Source organism: Charadrius vociferus, unplaced genomic scaffold (genome assembly GCF_000708025.1).
Source record: "Charadrius vociferus isolate BGI_N301 unplaced genomic scaffold, ASM70802v2 scaffold12, whole genome shotgun sequence".
Classification (NCBI taxonomy): Eukaryota; Metazoa; Chordata; class Aves; order Charadriiformes; family Charadriidae; genus Charadrius; species Charadrius vociferus.
In genome coordinates, this window is record NW_009647422.1 from 2,549,306 (window position 1) to 2,564,749 (window position 15,444).

A 15,444-nucleotide genomic window follows, 5' to 3' on the forward strand; every position below is an offset into this window, starting at 1 on the left:
CCTTTTTCATTAGGGGAAAGAGAATTCTCTCAGCAGGCCAGGAGAAAAACAAGAACAAGAGAGCTGGAATCAGTCAGGCAGCTGTTTAGAAAAAAAAAAAAAAAAAAAAAAAGGCAAAAGCCAGGGTCTAATGAGGGAATCGGTGAATCGCCTTCCTCCAGGGGAGCAGCAAGAGCTCTCAGTGCTCCCCTGCATCCCCCCCGGCCTTTATGAAGCCCGGCTCGAGGAGCAGCAGAGCACTCTGTAAGCGACACCAGTCTAATTAATTAATGACTCCCCCGGCGTCAGCTTTGTGGCTGCTGGGTTGGAAAAGAAGGCAGTAAAGAAGGGCCAGGGCAGCACGCGACTGCTTCTGGTAAATGCTGACCGCTGCTGAGAGACAGCTGGATTATTCATAACCTCCCCTGCGTTGGGCTACGGCGCAGAAGTCAGAGAGATACTGGGAAGGGAAGATGGCGCGGGATCCACCCTTGCAGCATCCTCTCTTCTGGGTGAGGTCTTCCTCCCTCTTCTTGTCCTGGTCCAGAGCTGCCATGGCACAGTTAATTGAGGTAAGGAGAAACTTGCTTTATAGACTGGGGGGGTCAGGGGTGTCCAGAAATCATGGTTGTTTTTTTTCCATGGGTGTTACCCAAGGAGGACAGGTAGGGCAGACAACAGGGGATTTAAGGTGGCTCCAAGGAGTTAGAGGCTTCTTTGGGAGATGCATGTTGTTTTCTGCAGGCCCGGCAATAGAAGGAAGGTGCTTTTACAATGCCAATAGTTGCTGCTGATAGGACGAGAGGAAATGGGTTCACGCTATGCCAGGTGAGGTTTAGATTGGATATTAGGAAATTTTTTTTCACTGAAAGGGTTATTAAACATTGGAAGAGGCTGCCCAGGGAGGTGGTGGATTCACCATCCCTGGAGGTGTTTAAAGAAAGGGTAGACGTGGTACTTGGGGACATGGTTTAGAAGTGGTTTTGTCAGGGTAGGTTAATGGTTGGACTTGATGATCTTAACGGTCACTTCCAACCTCAACAGTTCTATGATTCTATGCTGAGGACAGTCAGCACTTAAGGGCCACTTTAAGCCCCAAAGAGGGTTTGACACCATGCAAAGGGCCAAAGTCACAGTGCAGCATTTTCTAACCCAGTACTGTGTGTCCAACAAACGCCCCACATCAGAAGCTCAGGGAAAGAAGAGAAGGACCAGGTGTCACCCAGGTGATCCCATCCCTGGATGTACCTGTTTAAGTTAAAACATTTGGGCAGCATTTTTCTTCATCTGCCTTCCCTCATTTCCTCTAGTTCAATCAAATTTAACTTTTGAGGTGATGTTCCTCACCCACAGCTCAGTTTCAGAGCTTCCCCTGAGGATGACTACACACTCCCACGGCCCCGGCTCCCTACAGCAAGGCTGGGATGAAACAGGAGGGAAGAACAGCTTCACAACCCAGGACTACACCCTGGCATCAGTTAACTTATTGCCAGCAGTTTCAGAAGCAAAAGTCCAATCTGGAATGACAGTGTGTCATCGTTTGTGTCCCCCCCCCCCAGAATTACAGCTGCCAAAAATGTGGCAGCCCAGCCATTTTCAACCTCTCCATCACTTCTCCTAAGGTCTGAGCCACATTAGAGGCATCTGCTGCGGTGGTCCAGCGTCAGAACCCCAGAGCCACGGTGCCAATGTGTTCTTGCAGCAGAACTTGCTTTGCTCAGATTTCTGGGTTTAGCTAAACTGCTCGAAAATGCATCTGTGCAGGCATGGCTGTGTGAAGGGCTCTGACGGACTAGCGTAAGGAAAGATTTCTTTTTAACAGTTCAAAAACTTTGCATACCTGGCTGCCCTGCCCCTCACCTGGACTTGCATCAAGCCAGTGCTGACCTCCACAGCCTTCGGTCTGCAAATTTTAGCAGTCAGTTCATCATCAACACAACAGAGACAATAACAACCGTCCTGAGCTCATATTCCCACCCTGTGGTCCACCTTCTGTCCCGGCCCTGCGGTTGTCTCATTTTAAACTTACTTAATTCAGGATTTTCAAAGTGATCTACCAACCCATCCTATCTGACCATGGTGTAACATCCCCAGCAAGGCAAAAAAGAACCTTAAACTCCTTTGCACACTCACCCACGCTCTGCTGTAGACATTTTTCACGTTTTTTTTTTCCCCAAGCTGTTCAGCCTCCAGCGGCTCTCAAGGTGACAAGCGAGGCAGAACTTTCTCTTACAGTGCACATTTCCCAAAGCACGCTTCGCTGGAGCCAGGGCGACGTGCGGACACAGCATCCACCCCCACCAGGAAGATGTTCCCTTTCATTATGTTTCGCAGACGCACACTTTACAGGAATTGTCCTCATGCCAAAGCAAAATGAAGATAAATGGCAAAACTACAAAAATTGTTATAAAACAGGTGTAATTTTATAGTCTGCTTTACTTATACCAGGCTTTCTTGAAAACTTGTCTACTTCTTATAGCATGTCAGAAGGAGCAAATCTCATCTGGAAACACAAGCTGCGTGACAGGTTAACTACCAGTTATCCAAAAATAAGATTAGAAGAACGGTCAGTTTCTGTATGTCTAAAAGCAGATGAATTACAGGCTGCTCTGAAGCTCTGCAAGGACTTTTTAACTTCAAATAATTATACAATGTTGTTATCCTGAATAATTTGATTTATCCTAAGCAAATAGAGAGAAGGTCAAAGGAGCTGGACATCAGAGCATTACAAGGAGCTCAAAAAAAAAAAAAAAAGCCCCAGCAAAACCAGAGAAAACCCACACAGTAAGGAGAAGTAAAGAAACAAGAAGATGTTCTTGTTTAATGATGTTTAAGTGTTTTCAAATGTGCAGATTCATGTGCACTTTCCACTTGGGAGCAAAGAGGCACTAAAAGCCTCTGAATATTGAATCTAATTGCATTGACAAAAAGCTTTCTTCCTTCATCAGCCTTTTGGAAGAGTTATCAGTCCCTCAGATTGAAAATTAACTGCCCAAAAATTAGCAAACTACCCTGGCACTGGGTAAATCCAGAATTAGCTCCATGGGCTGCCCTGGTCACTGCCCCATTCAGTGCACCAGGAGCCCTCCTATAAGGTGCCATGCAGAGGGATCTCCTGAACTTCATCCAGACCTGCGGACTCTTCCCCAGAAGCCCCTTGCCCAAGTTCAACTGTATTTTGTATGGGTTTGTGAAGATACACACCCATGTGTCTCTGCCTACCTAGGCACTCCCCAGTGGTCCATATCCCGACCTTTAAAATGCATTAATGTGTTCAAACATTAGGAAGTGATAGATAAACACCTAGAAGAATGGGAAAAGACTCTTCTCCAGCATCACACCAGTGCTCTAACACCAAGAAGACTGAAGAACAAGAGAGCATGGCTTTGGCTTTTTTCCTCCCTACCTTGCACAGGACCTCTCAAACAACGCATTCAGCTCCCATAAAATAAAACCCGTTACACGAGATGCATATAGCACAAGAGCCCCAGCCTAAGATAAGTATGTGTTTCAAGAAGCGGGCAGCTTACACAGGGAAGGAGGGATGAGGCAATAGCACAGTTCATAGTAATGCTGCTGCTTTTGCCCATCAGACCTTCGACATGGCCAAGGGATGCTCTGGAAAGAGAATTAGGACAAGTTAGGGAGAGAGGAACATCAACATTTCCAGTGCCTCTAGAACAGAGATTTTTCTCTTATAAAGGCTAATATAAACCCCGTATCTTCTTAGATCCAGCCCTCTTTTGGGCCAGGGCTGAAAATTAGCACCATAATGTTTTATGACTATTTTATTATCAGCTTAAGGAGTAGTCTACTCTGCAGCATAACAAAAAACCATCAGGACTTCTCTTTGGGAAAGCACAGGGAAATCTCTACACTTATTTGAGCCACTTTATTGCTACTAAGGACTGATAAACCTGCTGGAGTAGACCATATTTTTCCATTCGTCCCCATATGGTTCATTATTGAGTTCCTTGTTGACATAATTCTCTTCTCATTCCTACCTCAAGGCTTTTCTCAGCCCTCATTTGATTTACCTGTGTTTTCTCCTTTGTTGTAAACTTTTCTGGCTATCTGCAAGTACCTAAAGGAAGGAATCAAGCTAGATAAAAATAAATGTAAAAAATAAATAGCAGTCTGAAAACTGGACCTTTGCAATCCCCACTGTTTTATAGGAGAGGTCCACCTTCTTTTGGCAGAGTTTAGGCCCATCAGCCTCATGGGTTGTCACAGGATGCTCTGGCCCCAGATGTATTGCATTCCTCATGGAGAAAACAATCAGGGTGGCCTGATCAGGATAATGTGGTCAGCTCTTAAAAGCCTTAGACCAGGTATGAAGTTGGACCCTGGGATGGGAAGGCGTATCAGGTGTTTGGGATGTAGCGTGGTTTAATCAATGATCCCCTTATAGAGTCAATTCTGCATCTGTCAGACCTTTATTAAGCTCTTGGTCTCTGGATTGGAGTTTGGAGCTTCCTATTCAGGGGATTAATCTCTGTCCTAGGAAGTCACATAAAAGAAACTCTTCAGAAGCTTTATCAGACCAGAAGGCAGCGCCCCTTCTCTCTCCTAAGATAGGAATTAAAATTAAGATGCTTCTGGTCTCCTGTCAATTCTAGCTTGGACTCCTTGGAAAAGCTGCAACACAAACCTGAGAATAGGGAAGAAAACAAAACAAAAACACTAATCTTTTTTACTAGTTACGAATAGCTTCAGTGCAGCAGAGGCAGGTCCTGATGGAGTAGGGTAAGAAGATGACTGCAAGATAAATTGAAGGCCATTATTAAAAAAAAAAAAAAAACAAAAAAAAAGGAAGGGTTAATTAAAGGCTTTCAGATGTTTTCCAAGACCTTCCACTTTCCAATTGCCATATAGCTAAATGATGTATTTGCTACACAGGGTGTTAAGTGGAGTTCAGTTTATAAGTACACTTAACTCTATATAGTTGGGCTCAAGGGACAGTAACCCTCATTTGTAGCCTCCAAGTGAACGTGATGGATGTGATGCTGTATGCAATAATCTAAAAACACTCATGCATGATTGTAGTTTAAATGAAGGCAGGTAAAATTACTGAGGAGTTATAGTGGACTCCTGAGGCTGATTTCCCATGTGGATGCATAGATTTAACTCAATAGCTGACCATAAAAAGAACAAACAAGAAAATAATAGTTCAGGAGAACATACAGAAGCAACACACACAATGATTTGAGAGATAAGTGTTAGCTTTAAGAATGGCATCTTTAAGGAAGATACCAGTATTTTGGGCCAGCTAGATTCAAAATATTACAGAAAATTATAAAAAAAAAAATTCCTGGAAATTTCTTTGTCACGGTCTGTCTGAGGAGAGGCTCAAGAGAGAGGGACGGAGACTATACAGGGTACAAAGTCACCTCCCAGACCCAAACCAGACCCAGACCCCAAGCAGACCCTCCCAGACCCAAACCCACATAAACGTTAAGGAAAAATTTAGACACTTTCTCAGAGCACTTTCATTATTTGCAGAGAGATTGCATCTATAACTAAATCTATTGTCTCTGCTAATAAACAACTGTCCTAAATGTTACAGCTATGCTAAAGAGGCTCTGGTGTGACTGCTGCTGTTCTCAGATGAGGAGAGGCATCAAGGTTCAATCTGAAACTGTTGTTTACAGGACCATGAATCGGTCCAGGTAGGAAAAAAAATGAGGTTCCCATTGGGAACTAGGGAGACTGAGATCTAAGACCACAAAAGGGGTCCTTTGGCCAGCCCAGGAGCAGCCCTGGCACAAGCAAATCTCACAACCAGGGCAACAGTTATATATACATCATAATTTGAAGTCAATTACTACATTTATCAGCTATCACACTGAAATTCAGTCATTACAATCAGTCTGTTGTTTTTTTTTTTTTCTTCTAAATACATAATCCTATTCTATTGGCCCTGGACCTGCGAAGCCAGACATTAATTATGACTACTGTATTTTCAGTGTTGCATCTGGAGTCTGCCAGGGTTTCCCCTCCACTGCAGAGGATTTTGATGGACTCACTAGATAAGTTTTGCTCACATGGAGGTCCATTGTCAGATTGTCCATCTCCTCCTTACTACTTGGAAGGAGGGGAAGGGAGAAAGTGCGCATGTGCATTTATTTAAAACTCAGTCTTCCCAAACCATCTGTGGCCTTTAGATATGTGTGATCAAATGCAATTAGGAATAAACATTGTTAGTTTTTCAAAGCCCAGCCATGCTGCAGGCAAAGCAGCAACAGCAGCAAGCCTAATTAGAAGGGGCATTTAGAAAAACAAAAGGAAAAAAAAAAAAACCCAAACAAAAAAACCCAACTCAAAAGACCTTGAAAAGCAGTGCCTTTTACAATTTTTCTTCTCTGCTGCTCAATGAAGCAAATAAAACTCCTGCCTCTCCAGCAGCTATCTCCTTTTCCAGTGGGGATGACATCTCTACTTCCCCCACCAGCACCACTGACAGTTTCTGCCTGCCTGAAATGAATCAGAAACAAAGCAATCATGATTTATTTTTCAATTATTTTTTTTTTAAGTTAGAAGAACCGGTGTCAAACTGTTCTGACCTAAAAATGCAACGTGCCTGGAAATGATTGAATGTTATGGGGTTTAGTAGATGTTTTCCAGCCCTACGTGTCCAATGCCAGTTCAGATCCACCTCTTTACAGAGCAGTTTTTCCTCTTCCCAGCCCTTGCTGGGCACTTGGAGAAGCTGCAAAGGTGATGGCTGCACACAGTGCAGCTCTGGGACACACTGGGATGGGGGAGCCATGCCTGGGCTCCACCACACCTGGGGATGTGCCATCCAGCAGGGCTTGGAGGACAAGCCTTTGGCATAGTCCAGTCTTCACTGGAAGCAGATGTTGTGCCTCCACAACTAGGGGAACCTGCCATGGGGGTAATAAAGCACCAGAGAGGCCAGGGTATCATGAACATAGTCCAGCCTTGGCTCCTACTTTAGATCCTCCCCCCAACAAACCAACCCTACAGGGTCTGAGACATTGGAAACCCAAAGTACGGCCCATTACTGCCCCACCGACCCCTGTTCCAGCTCTGTCCAGGGAATCATTTGATCCATAGGACAGCCCAAAAATCCCCTTGCCTCTCCTACCCTGCTCCTACTCCCAGAGATCAAGCAAAGAATTGGATGGCAAGGGCAGGACTTACCTGCTCTAAATTGGGCATCCAGAACCTGGAAACCCAGATCTGAGCTGGTCACTGTAGGCTCCACTAATAATCACTGAAGAGCAATCATAGAACGATAGAATGGTTTAGGTTGGAAAGGACCTTGAAGATCATTGAGTTCCAACCCCCCTGCCATAGACAGGGACACCTAATAATCATTTATTCAATAATTCAATAGTAATCATTTATTAAATAATCATTTATTCCTCAGATCTAGAAGTTCCCTCGATGGGAAGAATTAGCCCTGTGTAAGTGCCACCTTCTCTCAGACATAGACAACCCTGGAATAACTAGCTTAGTCTTAATTATTTGTACCACACATTTTTAAGCACCTCAGTACGGGTAAACGCATTTTCTTTAGGCAGAGAGATTTAGGCCAATGATTAAGACACAAAAATAGGTGTCTGCAGTATTGGCATTAACAAGTGCTCTGGGTGCCTCAGCTCCTATGGTAGAAGTAATCAATGCAGTCAGAGGCTAAGGAGCTAGTCTGCTGTCCTGCAAGAGACACCCCAATCAACAGTCCATCTTTGCTTTCAATAATCATTATTGGCATTGACCAGGAGTTGGTTTCACTTTCTTAAACTTCACAGTCTAATCTTATTTTAGGCACTGTGCTGTACTCTGCCTGTTTTCCAGCTGCTGCTCCAGAGAGTGCAGGTCTTCCATAAATGTTACATGGACTATTTACCAAGACCTATGTCATTGTCTCCTTTACATTGAAGTTTAGGCTACTAAACTAAACCATAAGTTTCTCTTTAATATAACATGATTACACACTTGTTCAACCCAGAGCCTCCTTGTTATTCCTTTCTGCTCAATTCTTTTTCCTCCTGGAGGCCCAACTTTTTCATACTCGTGTAGGCACTGCCCAGACAACTAAGTGGTAGCAGCATTGTGGTGAGGCTAACCTCAGGTGTCTTTGCATTGTTTTCTTGGACATTCTCATTCGCTTGCCTTCAAGAGTCTTTCCCTGTTGAATTGTCACTTGAGTGTTGCTAACGCTGCTTCTCACCTGTGTTGCCTGTGTTCTAACAGCTTCCATCATCTGAAGATGACCCCTCTGAAGCCCAATATCTTTTGCAGAAGTCTTCTTTACTGCCTCCAGTCTTTGGGAGTCTTATGTTTAGTGCAACTGCTTTGCATAGATAAAGCAATGCTGTTAGTCTTTATGCCAAATGCAACCTCTTCATCCATCTGTCCACCTTCCACTTCCGGACCACGCTGGTGGCCAAGGGCAAAAGTTCACTCTTGATGGAACTAGATGTTTTTTTTGTTTTCCCCCCTCACGGCTACATAAGAATCGCTTTGTCCCGGTTTCATCTGTGCTGCTGTTTCATCTCCTTACATCCTTTTCTTTTGTCCCCGATCCAATCATTCTGTTATCTTGACATTTATTGCCAAGCACAAATCGGTAACTCCAAATCTTGACATTTATTTCCATGCACAAATCAACAGCTCCAAATCTTGACATTTATTGTCAAGAATAAATCAGCAGTTCTAATTTGTTGAAGCTACTAAGAATTACTTTCATTAAGATTTCTCCCCTCTATCCCCCCCCTACTGTACGTGTCATCTCCAAAAGCTAAGAGGACCAGATCGTGAGCCAGTATTGCATCTTTCACCCCACTTAGAAGTTTGGGCATGTTGTCTGGTCAGCATGTGTAGTAATGCAAACTTAGACATCTGCTACCGAGTCCCGGTGTGCACACACAGGCAGTTGACATAGATCAGCTTATATGTGATAATTTGCTAAACTGTGGCAGCTTGACCATTATGCTACAGTAATTTCACCACATACTTCGGCCCCAGCATTCAGCACTCACTCTAAGAATATGAAGAAAAGTCACAGTGATTAAACCGAAGTATCTACATGAATAGTCACCGTTCTGCAGCAGTCTTGCTTCATGCTTTTACCCTTCGCGCTTTTTTTTGCAATATAATTTGCTACCGTACATACTGGTTCACATCAAGAGTTTTTGTGAAACCAAGAGAAGTGGCAGAGATCTTTAACCTCGTTTTTTCTTCCCTCCAATTCAAGTTCAGCCTTGTTTAAAGTTATGCTGTTCCTCATCCACAACTTCCTCCAGAACTATTCATAAACTGGTAGAAATGCTCCAGTCACTAGCTGTCCTGCTGCTGATGGTAAGAGCATGCTTCTACAGTGATCCAGAATCTCGGGCTTTCCTCCTGTTGAGGCACACGGTTTCTGTAGCACATCCCTTACCTTTCTGTCTCTTTACATAGAATGGTTTAGATTAGAAGGGACCATAAAGGTCATCCAGTTCCACCTCCCTGTCATAAGCAGGGACACCTCCCACCAGACCACGTTGCTCAAAGCCCCATCCAACCTGGCCTTGAATAACTCCAGGGATGGGGCAGCCACAGCTTCTCTGGGTAACCCGTCCCTGTTTTACCATCACAGTGAAAAATTTCTTCCTTATATCTAATCTAAATCTCACCCACTTCCAGTTTGAAGCCATACAATAACTCATCCTATCACTACCTGCCCTTGTAAAAAGTCCCTCCTCAGCTCTCCTGTAGCCCTTTTAGGGACTGGAAGGCCACTATAAGGTGTCCCTGGAGCCTTCTCTTCTCCAGGCTGAACAACCCCAACTCTCTCAGCCTCTCCTCACAGCAAAGGTGCTCCAGCCCCCTGATCATCTTTGTGGCCCTGCTCCAACAGGTCCATGTCTTTCCTATGTTGGGGGCTGCAGAGCTGGATGCAGTACTCCAGGTGGGGTCTCACCAGAGCGGAGTAGAGGGGTAGAATCCCCTCCCTTGACCTGCTGGACACACTTCTGCTGATGCAGCCCAGGATACAGTTGGCTTTCTGGGCTGTGATCGCGGATTTCTGGCTCATGTTGAACTTTTCATCAATCAGCATCCCCAGGTCCTTCTCCTCAGGGCTGCTCTTCATCCAGTCTCCGCCCAGCCTGTGTATGTGCTTGGGATTGCCCCAAACCAGATGTAGGATCTTGCACTTGGCCTTGTTGAACTGCATGAGGTTGGCATAGGCCCACATCTTCCCCATCTTGAAGAGTTTATAAATTTCTTCATGACAGACTGCAGAACATTTAAACATCAAAATAATGCCTACTACACATTCCATCTCTGTAGGTTTTAACATAAATCACGCAACAGTTAGAGGAGGATCCTGAGATCCATTGCAGAGCTATTGATCCATGCTGAGATCTTGAGAATATTTTTAATTGCCTGTCTCAGCTACTCCTCTCTGTACTGGGAATATTACTTCTATTGAACAACAATGATAACATCAAGTGCTTTGAGATCCCCAGAGCAAAGAGATTAACACTGGAACGTTCAGCAGCCAAAAGCAACAAGGCCCTCTAGTCCCACAGCTCTGTGTGCACTGTAGAAAACCAGTGCCATCACTTCCAAACCATGAGGCTGAAGGTGGGCTCTTGTCCCCCCACCTTCAGATTTGCAATTTGCATTCTTTTTTCCTTTAAATTATTCTGGATTCTTTGAGGACACGATATTTGGGATTATTGCTGATAAGTTATTAATGGTAAGGTAAGACAACCTGCTGAAGATCATCAGCTTCCAGTGCATGAGATACCCCGTGGCTTGTCATGAGACAGGGAACCAGGTTATATGACCCACAAGAGGTTGCTCTCCACACCTGTAGACAGGGAATATACACACAAGGATGCACATCTTCAGAGCAGACCCTCATGAGAAAACACACTTCTTGGAAGTAGAGTAATGCTGCAGCCTTGCTCTTGTCTTGAGACTCTTTTTAGCAGACCCACCACTCATGCCGAGTGTTCCATCATAGCTGAGAAAGCGTGGAGCGTTGTGTTACTCTGTGCAACACAGGCCTGCAAGTGCCACAGGGGCACAGATGGAAGGAAGGACCATCGGCAACGTGCAGGGCTCAGCTGAGCAGGCAGCATGTGCATGATAACCTCCAGAGCTTCAGCTCTCCTTCCCGCACTATCGTTAGGTCCTTTGGGGACTTGCTCCTAAGGCAGTCCAGAGCAATAGCTACAGTCAACCTTAAACCTCCATCTGCAGAGCTAACCCTTCACCTCCGCTCCTGTCTGATATAACCTTGGCAGGACTAACACTGACCATGTCACTGCCTCTTTTCCTTTCCTGATGTGCACTTAAGACTTACTCAGATGTGCAGAGTTCCAGCAGAAGCCCCACAATTTCCTTTTCTCACCAGTTTTCCTCTTTATCTCTAGCTCCCTTTCCCAGTTGCCCATCAGAGACAAGTCTGGAAGAAAAAATCCATCCTTTGGAGAGCTGAGCTTCACAAAATGGCAAAATCATGCCAACTAGTGCAAATGAAGTGTCTCCTGTGGATCAGATTGAGGCTACACTGGGGATTAGCTTCAGGATCCGTAGTGAGTAAGGAAAGCTGAATGCAAGGCAGGAAGTAAACTTAGATCTCTGGGGTCAGCACTTCTAATTAAACAAAGTTTTCTGAAGCTAAAACGGTGCTCCAGTCCCTCCCCAGGGCTCCTGTCTACCGCAGCTTCTTCCATTTCTTTTCTTTGTTGCTGGATGCTTTGTAAGGGGTAGAAAAGGGAGATCTTTCAGTGTCAAGCATCACAGATTCCTACTTTTTTGATCGTCCCGGATGCCTCCACAAGACTGCACCACTCTGGCCAGTCTTTCTTTCCCCCTTAGTTCACCCATAGCAGTTCTGGGGTTTGAGCATGGGATACCCCATGGCCATCACAAATTGCAACAAGGTGTGGCCAGGTGGTGCTGAGACACCAAGATAGCTTGATAGAGACCAGCTCAGACAACAGTTCCAATCACCACAGATGGATTCTGAATAGGGTGCCCCTGGGAGGCAAAGCACTCCAGACACGGCGGGAAGCATCCTTCATTAGGAAGAGACTAAAATATGGTTTGTAGTGCAGAAATAAGCAAGTAATTGGAGAGCAGCTCCAGCTCCAATTTACACTGTGGTGTCCGTTACAGCTGTGTTTTAACAGCACTTTCATAGGCTGAGAAGGGAAGGGCACTGCAGGGAATCAGATGTGCCTGTTGAGGAGATTTTTCTTCCTTTATTTATTTAGAAATGAAGTGTTTTCAGCTTCTATCAAAAGGCTATTGCCAATTCAGATCAGGTCCTACCATCCAGATATAAGGCAATGAAGATGTTTTGTGAACAACCCTTCTGAAAGGTCACTAGAAGGTTTTAATTCTGTGATTTGCTGCACCACAACACATCATAACGTGAAGTGCATCAGCAGCGACAGGTTATTAACTTCTGATTTGCTAAACCATAAGCCAGGAGAATAAATGCTACTTGTTGGTATGTGTGGCCCTACCATATCATCGCTGCACGGGGACCACAGTAGTTGGCCTAGACAGCCTGTTTCACTGGTAACATTTGTCCTCCTAACACACCTGTGAAACACGTTCAACCCCATTTCAGAGACGGGGAACTGAGGGACTCAAGAGCTAAGGACTGAGTCTGCAATGAGACTTAGGTTTCGTATTTGTCCAACATTTATCTACTACGGAGGCCATCAGGTCCTTGTCCCATTTCCATCTAAATGGTCACTCCAGTGAAGCTTCTTCTACCAAAGGCAGGTATCTATAAGGCTGTTTCACCCAGACACTCTCACAGATGTTGAGGATCTACTCAATAGCCAGCGGAGCTGAGGTGACAATTCGCCTCATCCAAAGTACTCACCAAGTCACCACTAAACTGCATAAAGAAAGCTCACATCATCTTCACAAGATAAGGCTCTCACAATTATTATTCATTTTTTCCACTGGTTTTCTAATTCCCCCTTTACACTTCAATTTTAGAGCCTTTTCAGGAGCTGGAAACCAGGGTGCTATTCATGTTTATTCAGACACACTCCCCTCTTCACCCAAACCCCCTCTCTTTTTGTAGAAACGCACTAAACAGCACATTATCACATTTTTTCCAACCTTTGATACAGTACAAACCACAGAATTTAATTAAAAGACCTCCTTGTTAGCTCGAATAACTTAACCGATTAACATGTGCTTTCCTGAATGACAACCAGGCTTAACTCAATACCTACAAGAGAATTTAGGAGCGGGTTTCTTTAGTCAAATTTGTCATTAGTGACTCAAAATATAGAAGCAAGACTGCTTAGAAGAGGCACTATTTATGAATGAAGGAAATTACTAGTTCTTTTTTTTGCATTTCATTTTAATTCATTACTAATTCATTTCAAGACTTTCATTTAGTGCAGAACACCACTAAAAAATTGGCTTCCCCAAAACAAATATGAATCGAAAGAAAAAGTACACTTACAGCTAGGGAAAGTCAACGTAATTGTAAAAATAAAGATATTTTTTAAGGAATGGAGGCATTTGGTATCATGTCTCCTACTTAAATTATTTTCCAGATCACAAGACTACAGAACTGGAGCCTCTAGCCCGGAGTCACCCGTTTTGAACCATTTCTTCTTGTATTTCATGAAATCTGACATCTGTGCTTTCTGACGCTAACTTTACAGGGTTAAAGAAACAGGACTGAATCCCCAGTACTTAAATGCAACTCAAACAAGCATCTCAAATTCAGCTTTGCTGCTTGGGCAACTGGAGACTATGCTGTGGGGCAATTACTGCCTGCACATTGTGCTGCTCTTCAAGGGCCCATCAGTTCCTCATTCCCCAATGATAACGGGATTTAAATCAAGTGTCCTGTTGGAATGTACGAGTCCCTGTATCAAATCCACACAGCATTTCCCTTCACAATCTCTCAAGGCAAAGGTCAGGAAGCAGTAATGTTCCCCTGTTACCAGTGGGGAAACTGAGGCACTGGGTTCTCATACAACACGAGGCAGACAGTGTAAGGTGTAGATATGAGATTTCCCGATTTTGTTTTATACCTGCGGATGATGAAGTCACTCTTGTGAAATTGCTATGAAGTCTAGTGCCATTTGGCATGTCCTACGGTATCTGAGTACAGCAGCTGGCGCACGTGACACAGTGCAAAGACACGTGCCCTGCTGAGTAGGTAGATGGAGCAGCACCTCAGACGAGACTAGATGCTTGTATTTGAGAGGTTGAATCCTACCCCACCCCCCCAATCTTTAAAGCCAAGGAGCTATGAAACACCACCACAGGACTACAGATTACTCAAGTTTAGGAGTTCTCCTCCCCTCCAGAGGAGCACTGCCTGTACAGAAAGGGGTGGTGAAGGCAACATCAGAGTGCAGATGTTCAGAGCAGATGGACACGAGCCCACAGAGAGGTACATGCCTGGAGGAGCTCCATAGCAGGACAACTGGAGACAAGATTCACATCTTTTCTTGTAGCAGACCCAGAGCCAGCCCTGCCTGCAGGGCGGGTGAGCCAGGCTTGGCCAGGGACAAATGGGCCATTGAGCAAATACTTTGTCCTTACAGCAGCTACAGTGGGGCCAAGGTAGAGCACAAGAGTCACCTGGTCCCTTCCTGCACTGCTCCTTCAGGCAGAAGATGGGCAGAGGAGGAACCAAGTGTGCACCATGCCCCAGCCCTCCACTCAGGCTCTGTGAAGCCGTGAAAAAGGGACCGTTGTGGGGTCAGAAGGGGAATGCGCACCAAGAAGGGGAACAGACCCAATATCTTTCAACACCAAAACGCCAGCCTGAGCCAGGCAAGCTACTCCCCTGTTTCACTGGAAGGTCTCACAATAGAGCATGATGAAAAAAAAATAGAAAGAAACAACCAAACTCAAAGGTCAGCATCATAGAATTGTTGAGGTTGGAAAGGATCTTTAAGATCATCAAGTCCAACCATTAACCTACCGTGACAAAACCACTTCTAAACCATGTTCTCAAGTGCCACATCTACCCTTTTTTTAAACACCTCCAGGGATCGACTGCTGTCTCACGTGCAGTAACTTCCGTCTTATTTCATCTAGCAGTTCTTCTGCAGTGTTTCTCAAGATTTCAGGAGAAATAAAGACAATTCCTCTTCTGGAGGTTGGGCTGTTGGAGCCACCTGTGAGATAGTGCAACAAGGGCTGACCCCCGTACAGTAGGAGCTGCTTTAAGCCAAGGCTCTAGGGTTTGCCTTCTGCCTGAACTACACAGCTTGGCCATGGGCTCTGGTGACCCTTGAACATGCCCCACCACTACAGACATGTCTAGTGACCTGGGCTCTCTGCTCACCCTGGCTGCCACCCCAGGCTTGTCCTGCTCCCCTTGTTTGGGCGTGGTGGGATGGGATCTTGCTGGTGAGATTCCTGCCCTGCTGTTTGTGTTATCCCCCTCAGCTCTCCATCTTTGGGGAGCAGCTGGCTCTCACTGCACCCCAATGTTTAGCT

At 45.0% G+C, this 15,444-nt stretch overlaps 1 protein-coding gene across 1 annotated transcript in view; it reads left to right on the top strand.

Annotated features, from left to right (window-relative positions):
* The first annotated feature begins 452 nt into the window (after nucleotides 1-452).
* TMIE (transmembrane inner ear) overlaps nucleotides 453-15,444 on the top strand; it is a 35,080-nt gene continuing 20,088 nt past the window's right edge. Inside the window, exon 1 of the mRNA XM_009880519.1 lies at nucleotides 453-551. Within this exon, the coding sequence (XP_009878821.1) occupies nucleotides 453-551 (99 nt within the window). The remainder of the gene's footprint in view (nucleotides 552-15,444) is intronic.